The sequence below is a fragment of the Lampetra fluviatilis genome, chromosome 23 (genome assembly GCF_964198595.1).
Source record: "Lampetra fluviatilis chromosome 23, kcLamFluv1.1, whole genome shotgun sequence".
Classification (NCBI taxonomy): domain Eukaryota; kingdom Metazoa; phylum Chordata; class Hyperoartia; order Petromyzontiformes; family Petromyzontidae; genus Lampetra; species Lampetra fluviatilis.
The window spans coordinates 11,571,568-11,592,465 of record NC_136297.1 but is presented as its reverse complement, the minus strand read 5'-3'; the positions used below and the strand labels follow the sequence as shown (position 1 = coordinate 11,592,465).

The window sequence follows — 20,898 nt, the reverse complement described above, 5'->3', positions numbered from 1 at the left end:
GGAGCGGCCGAGGGGGGAGGCCCCGGTGGAAGAGGGGAGGGGTGGGGGCGGAGGGGGAAGGCCCCGGTGGGAGAGGGGAGGGGTGGAGGGGGGAGGCCCCGGTGGGGGAGGGGAGGGGTGACCCCACTAAAATGCGTTAAACGCGGTGGATCACCACAACTAGTACGAGCTGACGGGTGAGCCCGCACTGCGGCGTGGGCGCGCGCGCCACAAGGGGCCGCCGTCACGAAACGTATCTTCGCAAGGCCCTGGATGGTAAGGGGGTAGGGCCATTTTTTTTTGTTCAAATTCTACGCGCGTCTAAACTGTTGTGACGCCCCCCCTCTCCTCCCCCCTTTTCAACGCCAGCGGCAGCCGCGGGACATCGCTTTGAAGCCCGCTGACTCCGTTCGCTCGCCGATTTTCTCGTTACCTTGCTAATAGTTTTCCGAGCGATCCTAATTAGCGTGGGAGCTGTTGGGGAAGGTGGGGGGGTTGGTGGGGGGGTGGGTGGTGGGGGGTATCTCGGCTTTGATGTCCAAACAGCGCCGCCGTCTTTCGACTTGGCTGAGAACGACGTCGGCTTCTCTCGCGACTCAAAGCGGTCGGGTGGGGGAGCGGCGGTGCCGGGGGGGAGGTGGTGGGTAGGTGGGGGGGTGGTGGGGGGGTGGCTCGGCGTGGGTGCGGTGATGAATGGAGCGCGGTGTCAATGGTTGATGCTCGGTTGATGTCACCGCCTCTGCCGCGGTGACGGCACCGTGAGCCGCGGTGAGACGGCGAGGCGGGCTCTGGCACTGCTGTGAGTGGCGGCTGCGTCTGGGGGGGGTTCTCCTGCCCACCACCTGCACTACCACCTGCACCAACACCACCACCACCACCTGCACCACCACCTCCACCAACACCACCACCTCCACCACCACCTGCACCACCACCTACACCAACACCACCACCTCCACCAACACCACCACCTCCACCACCACCTGCACCACCACCACCACCTGCACCACCACCTCCACCAACACCAACACCACCACCTCCACCAACACCACCACCACCACCACCTGCACCATCACCTCCACCAACACCACCACCTCCACCAACACCACCACCACCTGCACCACCACCTCCACCAACACCAACACCACCACCTGCACCACCACCTCCACCAACACCTGCACAACACCAACACCTGCACCAAAACCACCACCTGCACTACCACCTGCACCAACACCTCCACCACCACCTGCACCACCACCTCTACCACCACCTCCTACACCTCCACCACCACCTGCACCATCACCACCTCCACCACCTCCACCACCACCCTCCGCATTTTTTTTACTTTGGGTTCAGATAATTTTCGCTGCCGTGCAATTTCCACACGATGTAAGTCAGCCACTTCTGTTGGAGCTATCATTTTGTGGCCAGGTCGCGTCTGGAAAAAATATTTTAATAGCTCAGTGGGCTTTACTTGGTAAGATATATATATCAAGTTGAGTTTCATTTGTATATTTTTGTTAAGTGATTTGTTTAACTTCCCTATACGTTGCACTCCAATCGTGTGTTTTGCACTGCATGTTGTTGTAAACGTTCTTACCCGCCCTTACTGGACATGTTTAAAAAAAAACAGCTTCATAGCTCATCGGATTCCTCCACTATAAATATTCAGACTTTCAATTCCGCTACAATCTGTGCCCCCCCACCCCCCACCTCCCCCTAACTCAGCTGAGCGAGCGAGAGAGCGAGTGCGATGCGGAGGGACCCGCACCGGCACCCGCGCCGGCCTGCGACTTCGCCGGCGAGCCGGAGCCCGGAGCACCTGCGGCTCACTCCTTCGTGGACCACTACGCCACCGAGGCGCCCTACTACGGCTCGTGGCGGAGGCAGCGGCCCACCGCGCGGGCGTGCTGCGGCGAGCGCGGCGAGGCCGAGGGGGCGAACCACGCGGTGAGGCAGTATCCCTCCGCCGAGGGCCTCGCCGGCCTGGGTCCGGGCTTCACCATGTCGGGATTCTCGTCCTTCGTGTGAGGGCGCAGCGACTCTGCTGGACAGCTGTGGCGGAGGTGTGGGGGGGGGGCAAGGGAAAGAGCTTCATAGCTCATCGGATTCCTCCGGTGTGAATGAATATTCTGGACTCGCGCGGGGAGATGACTGCACAACAAGTGGGGAGAGGTGTTACTGCGGGGTTTCGTTTGGTGCAACGTCCTTGGAAGAGAGAAGGTGCACTTCAGGCGGGAACCTCATTGACAAACAAAAAACATTGTCCTCATCGCACGGAACACGACGGAGCGACGATGAAACTGAAGGGAAACAAACGCAACGCTGCAATAATGGAAAGGGGGGAATTCAACCTGACGACGTGGGGTTGGAGGGGAGGGGGGGTCCTCGCTTGAGTCGGCGGCCCTCCGCGCAGCGGTGGCCTCGACAGACCTCGCCAAGTCCCCGGTGACCGGCCACCGCTGTTCTCCAACGCGACCGCTAACACTGCGCGTGAACAGCGGAGATTCGAGGTGACAATAGAAATAAACGTGTTTTGACGCAGCAACGCTCCACTGTCCCGTCAACGCTGGCTGTCACACAGAGTCGGGGGAGGAGCGGGGCGGGGTGCTGTTGCAGAAACTGGCAATGGTGTCTGGGGAGAGGCCTGCTTCTAAGACGTCCCCGAGAAAATCGTTGCTCCTGCCCTCGTGATTGCCCGCGATGGTAACAGAACAAACAGGAATCTTGCCATGGTGTGGTGATGGTGGAGGAGGAGGAGGAGGCTGGGGAAGCCTCCTGCTATGATTCTGAACTGAATGGCAACGGGATTAGCTGCAGTGCACCACTCTCCCGGAAAACTTGAAAAACCAAAACGTCTTCATCTGCCGACGCCTTCTTTGAACGTGACCACACGAGTTGCTTATTTATTTGCGTTGTTGGTGCTGGTTGGTGGTGGGGGGGGGAGGCATTGTGTTGTGTACGTCTGACAAGATCAAGACGACGGCATGGCATTATTACGTTTTGGCTCCAGCGCGCCACGGGGTGGAGGGATGCCACGGCGGGGGAGAGGGGTGGCACGGGTCGCTTGGATAGCGCACCGCGAGATGGCACAGAGAGCTTACCGCGAGATGGCACAACAACAAGTCTGGAGAGGAAGGATCTCCATGCTCCCGACAGCGATCACAGAACTGCGCAAAACTTGTTCACTTAAAAAATATTACATATATATTGTCGGTTTTTATTTTAATAGCACACGTGTGAATATGTTTAACTCGTGGAGGGGGGGCGGGCGGGGGAGGCACCTGGAGACGATCACGCGGTGGAATTTTGGTGACATCCACGCGTGGTTGGCCGTGATCAAGGCGGTTCGCGCTCGGTGGCGAGAGGCTTTCGCTTCGCGGATCAAAACGGCTCGAGCAAGCGACGGAGAAGGGCCTTTCATCAGCCTCCCTCCCTCCCTCTCCCTTCCAGACGACACCGACGCTTTTTCTTCTTCTCTCTCTCTCTCGCGCGCCCGGCTCACATCCTCCGCCCCGTTTGAAATTATGCAAAATTGGCGCCGTGCGTGATGGAGGAAGGGGCGGCTTCTCATAGAGCCAAGTTTAGTCACAGGGTTTTTGCCCGTTGTGAAAACGCCTGGCGTTTGTCACTGCGCGGATCTCCTCCTGCCTGCGCTCGGCACGCTTCGGTTCTCATGGGGAAGCGGCAGGCGGTGGTTGCCGGTGGCATCGCCGATTTGTCGGTTGTAATCCGAGCTCGTAATCCCCAACGCATCGAATCGCACGCGTCTAACAACTATTATTTCCGAATCGTGTAAGTTCTAATGGGTTCACGTGGCCGCCGCCTCCAGCCATTAGAGGCTGCTACATTCACAGTTATTTTTAAAAAATCTATTCTTGAATCTACTCTGTGACCTGAATTGCAAATATTTGTTGAATCGGGGGGGGGGGGGGGCAGGTGGTGCGGTTAATCGATACACTTGTGGGGAACGGCTGGTAACGTCATTAATCACAGCAGCGTCAACAGCACAAGTCGAGATTTTTTTTTTCAAAAAAAAATCTGTTTTAAACAAGTAGCTGACTTGAGATGTCATTGAGTTTATCAGCAGCAGTCACCATGATCTATCCACCGCTGGGTGAAGGCCTCCCAAAGCCACCGCCGCCACCGCCATCTCTCACGACGGACGTAGACAAATCCACCGTCGTGGTATCGTCGAGTTTAACGAGAGTAACATGATTTTCTTTCACGGTCGCCATCGGACGTTCGGTGCGTAGGCGCGCACACGTCACTCCTTGTCACCTTTCGACGTGAACCATCACCTGGCATGGCATCGATTTCCTGCTCACCTCAAACAACAACAAAATCCGACCAATAGGAGCCAGAGACGGGTAGCTGTGCCATGTGGTTGAAGCCATGTAATTCCGCCAATAACGTTTATATCGTGTGTCGTGTTCACTTTATATCACCATTACCGTACTCTAGAGGTGAATAAGTGTTGACTGGATGTTAGTGTTTTTACGGTCACTAGTTCTGCAGATCATCACATGAATGTCCCTAGGCTAGAAGCGTCGTTTTTCTTTTTTTTTATGAATATTATTATTGTCATTCAGCCAGTGTAGGGCTTAAACGGTTATGGTTTTGTTTCCGTTAAGTATGCCGTTAAACCTCCCCGAACAATCCGCAATTTTCACCGGTGAAGCAATCTCCGCACGGTACTCAACGTCAAAAACGAGAAGTATGGGTGCCTACGTGATGATGACATTGCCAGCGTATGTCACGAGTGTGTGCGCGCCAGTGTGTACGATAGTGTGCTAGTGTATGAACATCTGTCGGTATGCGTGTGTGCCAATGTGTATGCAAACATCTCAGTGTGCCAGTGTGTGTTTGAGCCCCAGTGATTATGTCCATTTGTGTAGTGTGTGCCAGTGTGTCCCAGTGTGTGGTGTACCTTTGTGTTGCGCACGAACAGACAACCACACTGACAGAATACACCACCCCCAACACAGAGATGAACATCTGTGGAGTGACGCAGCTGAGGCTGACAATTCGGATGCATTCTCTAGCCTCCATTCCCAGGTATGGACTAAAGTGGCACCTCGGGACAGAGTCGTCTTCTTAGGTGACCTCAACTTCCGAGTGGGTCATGGAACGAGCACTTGTGCAGGGATAATTGGAAGACATGGGGCCCGGTCAGCTAAACAAAAACTGGATCAGGTTGCTAGATATTTACGGAGCCCAAGGGCTTGTAATTACCAATACACTGTTATGTCATCGACACAACCACAAATATATTTGATCCAAGGAAGAGCATCTGCTGGGCTGTGTAATGCTCGATCAGAGAAGGCGAGTGTTCCTGACGCCAGCACCTGCTGGGGTGCCAATCTGACCACCACCAGTGTCATCCATAATATATGCATGCCATTATTACACTATGGGGGTGGGCATAGACCTAGGACCGCATCCAAATCCACGCTAGCTTGGTCTCAACTAGCTATTGAAAGTTGCAAGTGAGAATGTTAACATTGCTTCCAACTAGAGTTGCATCCCCCCCCCCCGCCCCTTCTCCTGCCAAGGAGAAATGGGCGATGTTTAGGACCGTGATTCATACAGGTGGCTCATTCGGGATGCATTGGGTTCCCTAGTCCAGACCTCCCCAGAAACACTCGCTGGCGGAGGAGGTGTTTCAGCTGACCGGGCTTTTATTCGGTTGGATCAAGGGATCTAAACAGGTGCAACATGGGCCAGAGAGATGTGTGCGCTTGCCGTTGACTAATACCATCGATTTCGAGATCGGCCTCTGTGGAATAGGCTTGTTAAAGACTTCCTGACAGTTAAAGGTAAAACACAGCATGGTGGCATTAGTGAGAACCACGCGCTCTGCATCTGCCAGTCATCTCGGTCTATTTATCCATAACGCATGGGTGTGTACCACGATTTCCTGCCAGCAGCGAGCCTTCAAACACTTCAAGTGGGCTCAAAGTGCACCTAGCCTGGCACAAGGGCCATGGTGACATCGGGGCAACTTAGTGGCGGCTGGCGATTGTTGGTGTGTCTGTGCGTGGCTCTGCTCCCAGCGTGTGTGTGCGCCAGTTTTTGTAGCGTGTGCGTGTGTGCTTGTTGCTGCCATTGGCCACACTTTCAACCTGTACACGATATGAAGCCCCATTTTTCGCCCAAGCAAAATCTGACAATTTCATCATCAAATCGCCAGGTGAGGAACATCGATCGCAGTACTGTCCACGTTTCGTTGTTGTTCAAAATTGTGTTGACTGACATTCAGTGCTGTTCATGAGTTTCGAACATGATCTGATGATTTGAGAAAAAAAAGCAATAATCGATGATATATTCAAATATAACAATTTAGCTTAGGCCCTCAACTGGAGTTGTGACCACCGCGCCACCACAACTTCAGTCGCCACACTCCGTTTCGTGTCACCCATTCGCAATATATCCCCGCGTGGAAATATGTATCATCGCTGTTGATAGCACCGCAAAAATAGACGTAGCAGCTCGTTCCGTTATTTATTCATGTACAGTATCCGATTATTTATTTACACGATTTGTTACACTTATTTATTTCACGGGCACTTAAATGTTTTGAAAGGGTGCGGGGTGTGTGGTGGGGGGGGGGTTGATATATCGCGGATCGACGCGTTCGATTTCGGTTCGCGCGATTGGGGACGAACCCGTGTGTCGCCCCACTTTTCCGTCACGGGCAAAAGATGCGGTGCTCTGTTTTGCCCGCAGTGCGCGTGCGTGCGCGTGCGTGCGCGTGGTTTTTTGTTGTCTCTCTCTCTCTCTATGTCTGCTCACGTAGGACGAAGACGGCTAGCAGACCAATATGCAACGGCGAGGGCATGCCCTCGGCCTGGCTCTCGCGGTGTACAAAGCGGCTGCCCCCGATCCTCTTTCCACCCGGTCCTCCACTCCACTCCCACCCCCGTGCAACAAATCCGGTCCTGCCGTCGGCCGCACCGAGGACCAATCCCGAACAACAACTCCAGACCTCGCGCGTACCTTCTTCTTTACCCCTCCCTCCCTCCTCCTCCTTGACCTCCGTGCTGACCCAGTGCCAGAGGTCACTCTCCATCGGCTCGCAGGCCGAAACCGCCCAATTAAAAGTTTCCAGAGCAGTATCGGTTCCCAACGGTCCAGTTAAAACAACATCATGGCGTTTCGTGACGAGGAAAAGGATCATATCCGCAACAGGCTCCGCAGACTCCAACTTCCCGGTGCACGTGGAACGTTGGCCCAATGTTTAAGCCAACGTTAGTCAAACGGTTTCAAGACATGGCCTGGATGACCACCAAAATAGTCTGCGGAACTGTTGCCTATATACACACACACGTATCTTTTTTCTCACAAAATATGACGGTGACTCGCGAAAAATCGTCCAGGGTCGACAGTCAATTTTACAGGTCAACGAAGGGATGGGAGCCACACCGCAACACTGCACCCGAGTGCGCCACAAGGATGACCGGCGCGTCGACCTGCAGAGTTCACGTACTTATAACACGAGTTGTCATGGTTGTTACGTAGCGACGGTTCCTAATCCGCGGATGCCTTCGTCGTTGGGATACGCCTGTCTCGTGGCAAGGTTTGCAAGGGTGTTGCAGCCCGTGGGGGAGTACTGCGAGGTGTGTGTGTGTGCCAGGAGATGGCAGTGCTGAGCGAGGCGCCACGGTTTCCTCCGTGATCCTCCTGTTCGCTCCCACACGAGGCCACGCTCTCTGTAATGGAGTGGGCAGGAGCCTCCTGAAGGTTTCTCGAGACTCGGCGAGGCTTTATTGAGTCTATAATTGGCGTTGTTGATAGACCGGTAAAGGAATGTCAGCATTTAATTGTGAAGACGTTTCAACTGCACTCCATTATTGCGAGGTCCTCCCCCGTAAAGGGGACTTGAGGTCTCAGGTCTCGATGTACTCTCTTGACCTGCCTATGAAAGTCCTAATATTACTCCTGCTACTTCTGGGGACAGCGTGACCAAATGGAGATGGAGATAATTTCTTTGGAGTGTGGTGCTTGACTTCCCCCTAGGTATCAAGTGAAATCACTGCAATCTCCTGGCTCCGAGTCCACACCTCGTCACCCCGGGGAACTGCAAATAATTACGAGCCAGTGGCACGCAGTGCGGGATAAAGCGAGTACCTGGTGATGGCTCACGGCAACCGCCGGGCTTGAGATGGGGCAGGGGGGGCATGCTGGAGGTCAGAACAGGGGGGGGGGGCAGCTTCACCCTGCAGGGTGCTCTGGTGTGGATTTATGGTGGTGCAGGCTGATCTCTGGTGGTGCACGGTGCTCTGTATTGGTCTGCGGTAGTGCAGGGTGCCCTGTGGTGGCACATGGTGCTCTGTGTGGGTCTGTGAGGGTGCAGGAGGCTGTTGGTGCAGGGTGCTCTGTGGGTCTGTGAGGCTGCAGGGTGCTCTGTCGTAGTGCAGGGTGCATAATGATCATACGTGGAGGAGGTGAGACCCTGTCTGCGCCAGGGGTTCAGGGCAGGGACCCGGGGAGGCTCCAAGGCTGCAGGGAGCCGGCTCCCCGCTCGGCGTGTGCCATCGGTAATTTAGCGCCGATGGCATCGCTGGCCTGGGCGTTCTGTTCAGTTATTGTCCTGTAGGTGTAGCACTACGCCTTCGGCAAAGCCACACCACCTGATGCACTTTATCTGGACCCCACACTCCCCCTGGGACTCCACCATAGCACATTGTCCCGGGCGGGGAGAGGGGGATTCTAACTTTACACGGTGTCCGTGGGCGGTGCGCTGTGAGGGCGACTTTAGTGTCCCTGGGTGGGTCCTGAGCGTGGCGCATTGTCGCAAGTGGCCCTGAGGGTGGCACAGTGTTCATGGGGGACTCTGAGCTGAGACATTGTCCCTGGGTGATGGACCCTGAGGGTGACACACTGTCCCTGGGAGCCCCGAGGTGACGCATTATCCCTGGCTTGGCTCTGAAATAACAGTGTCCCTGGGTGCGCCCCGAGGGTGAAACTCTGTCCCTGGGTACGCCCCGAGGGAACAATGTCCCTGGCTTGGCCCTGAGGTGGCACTGTTCCTGAGTTGGCCCTGAGGGTGACGCATTATCCTTGGCTTGGCTCTGAAATAACAGTGTCCCTGGGTGCGACCTGAGGGTGACACATTGTCCCTGGGTGCGACCTGAGAATGGCAGATTAGTTCCCGAGACCCAGAGGCGACACAATATCCCTGGGTTGGCTCTGAGGTGGCACGCCGACTTTGGGGTACAGCTGTACGGTTGCCACCTTTTCCACAAACCAAACGCAGCCCGGTTCTTTCTTGCAAAACAGTGCAAGTATCTTGCAATGAAGGTCAACACGGTTAGGCCAATCCCCAGGCTGCCCGGGCCAAACCCGGGCAGGTCAAACCAGGTCAAACCCGGGAAGGTCACACAGGTCAAAACCCAGACAGGTGGCAGCCCTAGTTGGCCCTGAGATGGCATCGGGTCCCAAGTGCCCGTATGATGTGGCACATTGTCCCTCTGGGATGGCAGAGTGTTTGTGGTGGTGGGGGGGGGGGCAAAACTTCACAAGGGCCCCCTCCCCCCCCCCCCCCAAGCTACCCCCACCCCCCGTGTAACTTTAGCTTCCTTTTTCATAGTTTGTTGATTTTTGACGTCGAAGCTGATTTTGAACAACGGTACTGTGTATAAATAACAATAATAACCAAGGTGTTTCCTCACGTTTTGAGTGACGTTCAAATAAAACTGTTGGTTGTTACGAGCCCTGCTGTCTTGTGGTGTTCATTACGGTCTGACGGAGCCATGGGCACCTCCGATTTGCACGGTTGGCTACGTACCGTGCTAAAAAGTTCTACATACAGTACAGCCCTGCTCAGCCAGTTGTGGAATTTCCACGTCCCTATGGCCGGGGAGAGTCCATCCATAGGGCAACCACTTTTGACTTCTACACAAAATGGTTATAATTGACAAATATATCATCATCATCATTACGTCTGACGGGATTATTTAACCATAGCAATTCACTGGTGAATGCGGATCGGAAAAGTGAGGGAACATAGAAGCACAGCACAACAATGGTTGTTACAGTACTGCCCCTGCCTCTACTGCTCACCACGTGATGTGAAGTGGACCAATTAATAATTTCATCTTTAACCTTTTTACCCGTGCAGACATGAAAAATCACAACATCCCATATTACTGGTAGGAACCTCCTGGTTACACCAGCCCACAGGGGATTATTGTATCCGTGCGTCGTGCATCCAAAAATGGGAGGGGTGGGGCTGAGTGGAGAGGGTGGGGAGGGGCTGGGTGGGGAGGGGAGGGTGGGAGGGGTGGGGCTGGGTGGGGGGTGGGAGGGGTGGGGCTGGGTGGGGAGGGGCTGGTCACCCCGTGGTGCCCTTATAAAACTCAACGTTTAACCTACTCACGCCGGCTTGTGCCGGGGGGGTCAGACATTTGTGACGATGTGTGACGAGGGGGGGTGAGAAATGTGACATCACATCAAAATGCGCAACTTTAAATAAATAGAGACAACACGTTCTACTTCATTAAATAGACGTTTTAATAAATGTTTTCTCCTACATCAGTGCAGCGCCACATTAAATACGCACTACAATGACAATAGTTTAAAGCGATTTGAAGCATGTTTTATTTTTTTTTGGAGGGGGGGGGGGAGAGCTTTGGAACGTCATATTTGAAGAGGGGGGGGGTAAAAAATCGTCCGAAATCGCGTGACGTCATTTATGGACGGCCCCAAACACAACCAAACAGAAAATGTATTTGTCGCACGCATTGAAACGGCTGTACGCCGTATGGGCCAATGGGTATCAAGCGTACGGGTTGAGGCGGTGTGCCTCAGAGAGACCCCCAGAAGAGAAGTTCAGTGGAGACCCCCTTCGGCGAGACCCCTCGGCGTGGCCGTAGCCATGGCAACAGTGAGCGCGTGGAGCCTGGTGGGGGAGGGGCGTGGCAAGGCGGGGCGGGGCGGGGCCTCCCGCGCGGTGACGTAACCGTCACAGTAGCCCCGCCCACTCAAACTGTTATCCCTCCGCGGTGGTGAGAGCCCCTGAGGCCGAGTTACCGCCCTGCAGCGAACGCCGCCGCCGCCTCCGCCGCTCACCCGCTCGTCCTACGTGTTCGACCCCCATCGGTCCACGGCTGCGACGAGAAGGTCTGTGGACAAGGTGGACGAGGTGGTTGGTGGACGACGACGAGGAGGACGAGGAGGAGAAGCACGTCGGGACGAGGGTGAGTGGAGCTGCGAGGATAACGGAGGAGCCGAGGCGAGCGCCTCTGCGCCCTTTCACGAGTCGCCGTCTCTGGCTGCCACACTTTTTGTAACACGACGACTCGTAACATTCGTAACATCACTCGTAACATTCGTAACATCACTCGTAACATTACCGCCAAGACAATACAGAAAACTCTTTGCTGTTCCTCCACGCTACATTCACCACTCGCCAATGCACTCGGCCGCTTCAAAGCTGCTGCTCAACGCTTACGATGACGACTTCGCCACTAAGGGCTGAACGATTTGAGGTAAATAATCTTAATTGCGGTTTGATGTGCGATTAAATGTGTTTAAAGTCACGCTTCACGTCAATGTTAACTGTGTAATGGATTTAAAACATTTTATACGGAGCATTAACACATGATTCCATCAAAATATGAACTGCTCTATATATTGTAATGCAAAGATGAGAACTTAAAATATATTAATTGCTTCGAATATGTATTTATTAAAATGTTTTAATTGCAATAGAACAAACAAACATAGAACAATTGTTAAGTTAAATAAATACAGTTACAATAATAAATCATGAAACAATTCCGATAAGAAAGTAACACGACTTTTAAAATCGCAAAAAAATCTCAGCCTTTGCGATTTGCTAATCGCATTGTTTCTGATTGCGATTTCGATTTGAAATCGATTAATCGTTCACCGCAACAGCGAGTTCAGCTTCAGTTTTCATTTATTAGGTATATCCCTTGAATCGGGTGCAACCGTAACAAACAACAAACAAAAACATGAACAAGAAAACATCTTAAAGTGAAATTTCGATGTAAAGCTTTCGTGACTGCAGGGATTCATCTTCTTTGTTATTTCGGTAAAGTCACGTAGAAGGGAAATAATAAAATAATAAAATAACAAAACATAACAAAATAAAATGCTCACGACGTTTCGGCCACAACGCAAGCAGCCGTCCTTGCACATGGCTAGCTCGTATTGTGTCAACCCATACGGTTTACCCCGTATTCTTGTCCAAGGAAATTGAGTTTTCAGGTCCATAAGGCGTACAGCCGTTTCAATACGGGCAACAAACAAATTGTCTTGACTATTAGTGTTTTTCCCTTGTGATGGGATCTTTGTAGGATGAACGTTGAGATTGATAAGGGGCACGGGGTGACCAATAAGGTCTGAATTTGTCCGTAATAAGTTAGGCGCTGATAAGGAGTTGACAGGTATGCAAGCTTGTCACACGCATTGTTACGCTTACCATTCATTCTACAAGTGTCAAGTTCGTTGTGTTTAACCAGGCAGGTACAGGAAGTCAAGAAACCAGGACCGGGTCTCATTTACAACAGTGGCAGCTACTAACACGACTGGATTAAGCTCCCTGGCACACTCACTATACCACACACACACACAACTCCACTCGCTAGCACACAACGACACTTGCTACGAGTAACATTCACCATCGTTACACACCACGTACTCCCGCGGCTACACTGTCACACTACAATTCACACTCGGCATCCTAATCAGGAATCCGCTCCCTACGTCACTGCAGTCCAGTTTAATCAACATCATCGGTAGCTTTACAACCACCACTGCTATCATCATCATCGGCAGCAGCAGCTTCAGAACCACCACTATCATCAGCAGCATCTTGCCAACAACCACTGTCCTCATCATCAGCAGCAGCAGCAGCTTCACAACCACCACTACCATCAGCAGCAGCTTTGCAACCACTGCTATCATATGCACTACAGTACGTTAGTAAGTAGCTTTACAATCATCACTGCTATCATCATCAACAGTAGCTTTAGAACCATCACGACTATCATCATCAGCAGCATCACAACCACCACTGCTATCATCATAAACAGTAGCTTTAGAACCATCACTGCTATCAATCATCGGCAGCAGCGTCATGACCACCGCTGCTTTCATCCTCATCAAGCGGGAATGATGAAGATGATGTGCTGCTCTATTTCAATGAGACCACAGATGTTCAGTCGTGATCTTACATCAACACCCGGTCCCCATCTTCACCTCATCATCAACGCCCATCATCATCACCATCGCCTCACCCACACCTCACATCCCCCCCCCGCCTCTCCGCCAATCTCTTCCGCTCTCACTGTAATCCATCATGTCCTCACCCACTCCTCCCTTTGACCTCATCCCTTCATCTACATGCCATTTTGTCCCCTCGTCCCTTCCCCATCTCCCCCGTCTCCCCTCCTCCCCTCGCACGACCCCCGCTGGGCCCTGGTTGCCGAGAGACCGTGGCCACTGCTGCTTGAAGATTTCGAGGCCCTGGTGCCGGAGGGAGGAGGGTGCCCAGAGAGAAACCCCCCCCACCCCCCAGCCAGACATCACCACGGGAAGACCCCACGATGAGCCATGTGGAGTAGGATGCCAAGCAGCAGGGGCTCACTGGGATACCAGGCTTGCTTGGTTAATGTGTAACCTGGTAATTGGTTTAGCCGCGCGTGTAAAAGCTCCCAGGTTGAGTCGTATTCACGAGAGATCTTATCTTTTATGGCAATAACAGTAATAGTATTATTACTACTACGCTTGTTTACTCACGAATGCCTCACTGAGCCTCAACACTTCTCTCAGGAGGGTCCTGGTAACGAACGTAACTTGCGAGTCGTTTTAAAAGTTTTGCAAAATTACAGTGTGACAACCAGCATGGCGAAGCAGTATTTTATGGTTAATGCACCCGCATGAGCTGTTTCTGAGGTTACGTCAATTGCACGCGAGGTCTTTATCTAACAGGGTTTTTGTTTTGCATTCTTGTTCGTTTTCTGCAGCCGCTGCACTGACATTGCCGTCGTCTGAAACCTTCGACGGCGTCGCGCCGCCGGAGAGATAAACTGCCCACCCCCCGCGAAAGCCAGCGCCACGCACAACCGCATCCTGTCACGACGACGAGCGGCGGGTGTGCGATCGCGTGCCCGCTGACGGGAGGCCCGAGCGCGGCGGTTGACACACCGCTCTCCCCGCAATGATCTCGGCTGCCACCACCTCTGCCGCTGCCGCCGCCGTGTGCCACAACCCCCCAGGACCGTGACGCACCGTGGGGAAAAAGCGCCCTCTGCAGCCAGCGCCACCGTCGTCCCCACTCGCGCCCCCCGACTCCGCCACCTGGCTCTGATTTCCTGGAATGTAAACTTCGAGTTCAGGAGGAAGTTACTGGCTGACTTTCAGCACGATAGACATCCCGGTGCTGGGCACGTGTTACGGGTGGGTTGTGGTGGTGGTGGTGGTGGGGGGGGGAGAGGTGGTGGCGGTGCGGATAATCACGGAAGGTGACCGCGGTGCGTTTGTCGTAGCCGCGCTTCAGCCGGCCGAAACTTCCGACGCTGAAACCTAGGTCGCCGCCGCCGCGTTCGCTTGGAGCGGCCATGCCGATCCGAAGGTCGTTCGCTCCGGGCGCTGCCCAGCCGAACAAGCGGCACTCGCGCTTGGACCTCACCCCGGACATGATCAGCGGGCCCATGGGTGACTTCCGGCACACGATGCACGTGGGCCGCGGCGGGGACGCGTTCGGCGACACGTCCTTCCTCAAATCCGACTCGAAGGCGCCGGACGCGGCCCCCCCACCCCCGCCCGACGCCGTTCCTCCGCTCCCTCCGGGGGGCACGCGTACCTGGGCGGCGGTACCCGAAGGGGACGAGCGCGAGCAGCAGCCGGCACTTCCGCCTCAGCCACCGCCACCCAAGAAGGAGAGCTTCCTGGCGCGGACGCTGCGCGCGAGCAAGCGGTCGCTGTCGGCCAGCCGGCGGAGCAGCCGCGCCTGCTCACCGGCGCCGTCACGCCCCCTCTCCCAGAGCGGATCGCTCCCCCAGCTGCAGCAGCAGGACACGGGCGAGGGCGTTGGCGGCGTCGGAGGCGTCGGCGGCGTCGGAGGCGTCGGCGGTGTCGAAGACCGCGGCGCCGGAGGCCCGGGGGTCCGCGCGAGCCTCACGCGCAGCGAGTCGGCCGAGGGGCCCCCGTCCCAGCCCATGTTCCCCGTGAAGCAGAGGCCACCGCTCGTGGGCCAGCGGCTGCGCCCGTCGCACACCGACGGCGGAGGCGGCGCGGGCGGCTCGGGCCCCGTCAGGGCCGACCACCGCATCTTCGGCGAGGGCGGCGGCGGCGGCAGGGCGAACGGCGTTGCACGGGGCGGCTCGGTTCCCGACAGCCCCCCGCCGATGCTGAAGCACGCCGAGTCGGTGCTGTCCTTCCACGTGGACCTGGGCCCCTCCATGCTGGGGGACGTCCTCGGCGTCATGGAGAACGAGAAGTTCTTCCACGGCGGCGGCGGCGGCGGTAGCTGCTGCGACGACGACGAGCCGCCTCTTCAAATCGACGAGAACCTGGAGTTTCTCGGCACGGAAGACGACGTGGTCGTGGGGCTCGTGTCTGAGCCTTTGGCCCCACGCTGGGAGGGCAGGTTCGGGGGCGGCGGCCACGCGATCTCGGGGGCGGAAGCCGGCGCAGGACCCAAAGAGGACGATGAGGACGACGACGACAGCTCATCGGCGGCCTCCGTCGACTCGGTGCTGCTGTCGCCCACCACCGTCCGCACCCAGGTGTTTGGCGACACGGATGATGAAATCCCCGTGTAGAAAAGCACAAGCGGCCTCCCGCGTTGCAGCTGTAAAGGTTTACCCGGCCGAGGAAGAGAGAGAGGGAGGGAGAGCACACACTACTTGACTGTTTTCTACCAAATGCGCATATTGTCGAGGAGAGAGAGGACCGTTGAGTTTTAACGAGAGGGCTTTTTTTTTTACACTCCCATTAATATTTGTTTTTATTCTCCACTGATTCTTTGTGATGCTGTGCACCAAGGGATCCGAGTCGTTGGTGTAAAAAAAACAACAACAAAGCGACTGAATGGGGTGCTCGTGAGATTGGGCAGCGCCATCGCTGCACAGGACGTTGGGTGGCGGTTTGCGGCGACCATTGTTCTAAACTTGACGTTTTAAGGTTTTTGATTCGGGCCGTTAAACCAAATGAAACGAGGCGCGGTGGCAGCCAATCGGTCACCAGCGCGCACCCCCCTGCCCCCAGCACTCCACCCCATCCCGTTCCGTCTTTCTCGTGTGCGCGCCGTCCCCAGCGCTGCACGCTGTCCGGTCTCGTCACGCCGGGAGAGACGGGGCAGAAGACATCGCGCTGATGGTGTGTGCGTGTGTGTGGAGCGTCGTCGTCATCGTAGCAGTGCAAGCGCGCTCCGCGATTTGCCGTGACGCGCTGCTCCATAAATCACGAGGAGCGGAGTGGTCGGAGGCGCTCGAGCGCGTCATGACGGTGCGGGCAGGGGGGGCGATTTACGGCAGGTGCGCGTGAGATTCAAAAACCGCAGTTTGTCACTTTGCTTTTATCTGTAAGTCAACGGACGACATGTGGCAGATAAATTGCTTTCGCTCACTTAGTGGGGGACGTTTGATTTAAATGTTTCTCTTTTATTCTTTTTGTCCCCTTAAGGGGCGTGAGCTGTCTTCCGTGTCCCGTTGGGCATGATGACGGCCCGCCCTCGCCCCTTGCCTCGTGTCAATTGGCGACTCGGATACTTTTCAGCCATTCCTGCGAAATCAAAACGTAAACCGTGTGACCAGGGTACAGCTTCTCTTACGAAGTTGCGTTCCACTTAGGGCTAATTCTTTTTTAAGTACTCGGCGTGAGGAAGCTCGCCCATTGGTAGCTGCCTGACTGGGGGTTAGGCATTGGGGGGGGGGTTAAGCGTTTTGTTATAAGTGCCCCCTTAAAGTGGCGCCGCGTGAATGAGCGGTGCTAGAGCGGCCCACTCTAGACGGCACAGTGCACGTCGTCAACTCAAGACGGCACAGTGCGCGTCGTGTTGATGTGCCAACCGTGGGAACGCTGTTCTGGCTTGGCGGCAGCTGGCGCTGCTCGACGGCAACAACAACAACCTCTGGGGTGTTTTGTGAGGTTTTTCTTTATTCTTCCCGTGTTGTGTTCAAGTTCGTGAAATCGCCACGACAAGCCGAGTCGGGAGATGTTCATCCTGGACCTAAGACGGAACTTTAGGGTGCGGTGGCTGAGGCTCCAGTATCACGGCCACGCTGAGACGGCTGTGCGTTGGTACGTGCGGTTCAGCGAGCGCGCCTGAACATGCAGTGCTTCCTCGGTAGCCTAGAACAACGGGCGTCGGGATCGACAAGCCTGTCGACCGGCACGATGTCCCGGTGTGCGATCAAGTAGGCGTTGGTTAGTGTAGCGCTGCGCGTTGTGAACTCTTAACTACCTAGTGTTTTAAAGTGCTGACCCGTGTGTGCAAGAGATCGGAGAGAGGGTGGAGGGGGACACCAGGGTATGGCTGGTGTTAAACTTTGCGTGAATATCTTGTGAAGAATTCTGATGTGGTCATGATGTTCTTAAGAAGTGTTGAGGCTGCTCACTCGAGTTGTTTAGCGGACCAAAACGGGACCCCCCTCCCCACCACACCCTGCCCCTGCCGCATCTCCCCTTTTACACTCGAATATTTTCAACACATTTGTGAAGCGCGTTGTGAAAATCCTGGATCGTTCTAAAACTCTGCGTTTCCACGAACGCTGGAAAGGGAGGCTCACCTGGGTGCGTGAACTGTACTCTCTGGCTCGGCCCGAATTACCACAGTGCCCCCCCCCCCCCCTTACTAGGCCGAACCGGCCCCCTCTAGGGCTAAGGCTAGGGCTGCTTTTGGCCTTCTAAGGCCGCTGTGGAAACTCGAGCCGAGCCTAACGGGTCCCGTCAGTGGACAGCTACCGGGCTCGAACCGGCACCCCGCGGGCTCACAAGCGAGCGGAACCCCTACCTACCGAGAGCCGAAAGCTCTCGCCGACATCACCGCGGTCAATGCAGAAGCGTGGAGGGGAGGGGCGGATAACAGGTGTCCCCCTCTCGCTCAGTTCGGCCTCAGGGCAGCTTATCGATGCCATTGAAACACACGGTGCAAATTACAGGACGAATAGGTGCTCGATTTGGAAGAGCCTAACATCCCGAGCCCTCTTTTAAATATAAAAAAAATTTATGAAGTCACGTCGGTGCTGTGGTGGGAGGGGGAGGGGTGAGCGTGAAGGGTTGTCCCCATGAAACCTCGTTCCCCGTCGTTTCTGGGGACACGGATCGCCGTCGATGCCGCAATGCTCTATGAGCCATTCCTTGGCGTGGCCAAGTGGAGTGGTCATGGAAATGCAGCTCTGCGTATTGACGCGAGTCTGAGATTTGCCAAATGGCCGTCGTGGGCAGCCAAAGCCCATCGCCGCGATGCTGCCAGGGTCACACAGCAGCAGCAGCGTTGCTCGTCGGAACTTTCTCGACCACCCAGTCTTGGTGCACCCCCTCCGCGCCCCCCACCTCTGTGCCTTTTGCGTGTCTTACCAATCGCGTTTCAGTTGCAGTTTGAGCCGGATTGGTAAGCAGGAAAACACCTTGTACAGTACTGGCGGTGGCGAGGACTGGAGCTTGAGAAGTCTTCATCTCCCTGCGAGCTTGGCTAAGCACCACCGTGGCACGGCGCCAGCCTAATGATCGTCGCCCCTCGGTGATCGTTGCGATTGGCTGCTGGTCGCTAAGGCCGCTGTGGGCCACTACGGGGGTGTGGTGGGATGGGGGAGCGAGTGGGTTTGGACGCGTTGTGTACGAGTCGCGTTTACACCCATGTTCCCGTGGAGGTTCGCTGGAGGCAGCTGTGCCTGCACTTGTTGGGCACCGACCGGTTTTGTGAAATCACTACACGGGGAACTTCCTCATGCGGCGGGGGGGGGGCATTTTGTAATTGTGCGGGCGATGGGAGCGATGATAATCCTGCCCCCGAGTGACCAACGAAACAGAAAACCTGGCTGGGAAAGAAATGGTGAAAAGCGGTCAGCCGGGATTTAATAACCCTCGCGCAGACAAACTCGAGCGGGAATTGAACTGCGCGCAAAGTGTGGGTGTGATCTAACTGGACGTTTTTTAAACTCTCGTTTCATAACAATAAACCCAACACCCCCCCCCCTCCCCAAACAACTCGTACATTCCCACGAAGCGTTCAATCCCCTTGCGGGGCCGCGTTCTGTGGAGTCATGTTTCTGTCACCGCGGCTCGGGCTCTTCCCAGGGACCGTGGCCGCTTGGGCGAACGGACCTCGTGTTTGTGTGGCTGGCCATGAGCCACCCCCATCCCACTGTGCCTGCGTTGAACGCCTTCGTGTATGACGCTTCCCTCTGTTGAAGTGCTGTAAGTTTTTAAAGTACATTCCGCAAGATTAGTCTCGAGTTGTTTCTTGGTGTTTTTTTTTGTTTTAAAGAGTAACCTAGTATTTGAATATTGCAACAACAACAAAGCTGAACAGGTACGACCACCGGATTCCGTTTTCGCGAGACGAGACGGTGAGATAGGATGGCGCCGCTTGTGTATCAATGATGTTGACAGGTGAGGGAGGTGGGGGCGCTGTGAGGTGGAGGCGACGTCTCGAAACGCGTGACGTTCAGGCTTTTTGCGCGATCTCACACTGGTTGGTGACGCAGCCCGTCTGTATTGTGACAGCATTCGGAAAGACGCGTCGTGCCGAACGCTTGGCCGGGTAAATTGTCCCGTGCTGGCACGTGCGTGCATATCGACGACCCGAAGTTAAACGTGACACTTCCCTCGTCCTGGTGATAGGTTTACGTTGGCAGCAGCAGCGGCAGAGAGGGCAATTTCGGCAAGTGACAATTGTTGCACTGTACCTGATATGCTGCCACTTTCTATGCCTCCCCCGCCAACTCGCACTGCTTGGCGAAGTCGAATGACCCTCGAGAAACCATCCCGAGCGAGGAGGAGGAGGAGGCCTTCATCCAGCAGTGGATTGGCAATGGGTTCTGTACATGTGCGTAGATTAAAGCACGTGGGGGGGGGGGGGTAGACGTGCACATGTTCCACTGTTTCTCGACTTCAGTCCACGCCACAGCTGTGCGCGTGTGTTTTTCCAACCAGAAAGCATACGCAGCGCCATGTGTGTGTGAATAGAAGCGATCGGAGTGGGGGGGGGGAGGTTGGTGGGGTCGTGATGGATGGACTGGAGTTGAGAAGCCGCTGCTGTCGAGAGTTTGAAGAGATGGAGGGGGCCCCTTTTGAGAGCGTGTTAATACAACAACAAAAACAACAAAAATAATAGAAACCGGCCACTTGAGATGTTTCGCTCAGCCGGCGAGAGGTGGTCTCAGGACTCTCCTTCGACTGCCTTGGGACACGGGGGGTGCAACAGCTCCCCGCGTGTGCCCACTGTGTCTTCACCAGAGTTGCTGTTTTAAACTTGCCCTATGTGGGACGAGCTCGCGGGAGACGCGCACAGCGGAGAGTCTGTTCTTCAATGCAAGCGATGCTGTTTTACCTACAATTATAGTGTGGGAGTTGGGGGGGGGCCTGTTTATTAATTAATTGTAAAGTTGTGGGACCCCCCCTATTCCTCCATCCCCCCCATCCCCCCTGGGCTGTTGCTGTCACTGAAGCGAGGGCACGTGGTACGACTCTTGTAAATACCCGTGTCGCGTTGTCGCATAATAAAGCGTTAGATACTAAAACTGGCTGCCTTCCCGTGTGTGTGTGTGCGCCGCGCAAGTGTTTCTGTTGTGCGCAACGCCGTCGTGGCCGCAAGCTCGAGGCGGCCCGTGCGGCGGCGTACGGCGCGGATCGAAGATGAACGCGCGCGCATTCGTTGAACACGGAGGCTTTCGCGAGCAATATTACCCATAGAGGTTTTTGGGTTACATCGCGTAAATATAA

At 55.2% G+C, this 20,898-nt stretch overlaps 2 protein-coding genes across 2 annotated transcripts in view; both read left to right on the top strand.

Annotated features, from left to right (window-relative positions):
* The window catches only part of LOC144940803 (protein sidekick-2-like), a 223,213-nt gene extending 215,053 nt beyond the window's left edge, over positions 1–8,160 (top strand). The window contains 1 exon segment of the mRNA XM_078867226.1: positions 1,705–8,160. Within this exon segment, the coding sequence (XP_078723352.1) occupies positions 1,705–2,007 (303 nt within the window). The 3' untranslated portion in view covers positions 2,008–8,160.
* A 2,770-nt stretch (positions 8,161–10,930) lies between these two features.
* Positions 10,931–20,678, top strand: LOC144940802 (cdc42 effector protein 4-like). Its single transcript, XM_078867225.1, has 2 exons — positions 10,931–11,177; positions 13,974–20,678. The coding sequence occupies exon 2, from the start codon at positions 14,568–14,570 to the stop codon at positions 15,771–15,773; it is 1,206 nt and encodes a 401-aa protein (XP_078723351.1). The 5' UTR covers positions 10,931–11,177; positions 13,974–14,567; the 3' UTR covers positions 15,774–20,678.
* Positions 20,679–20,898: the final 220 nt, after the last annotated feature.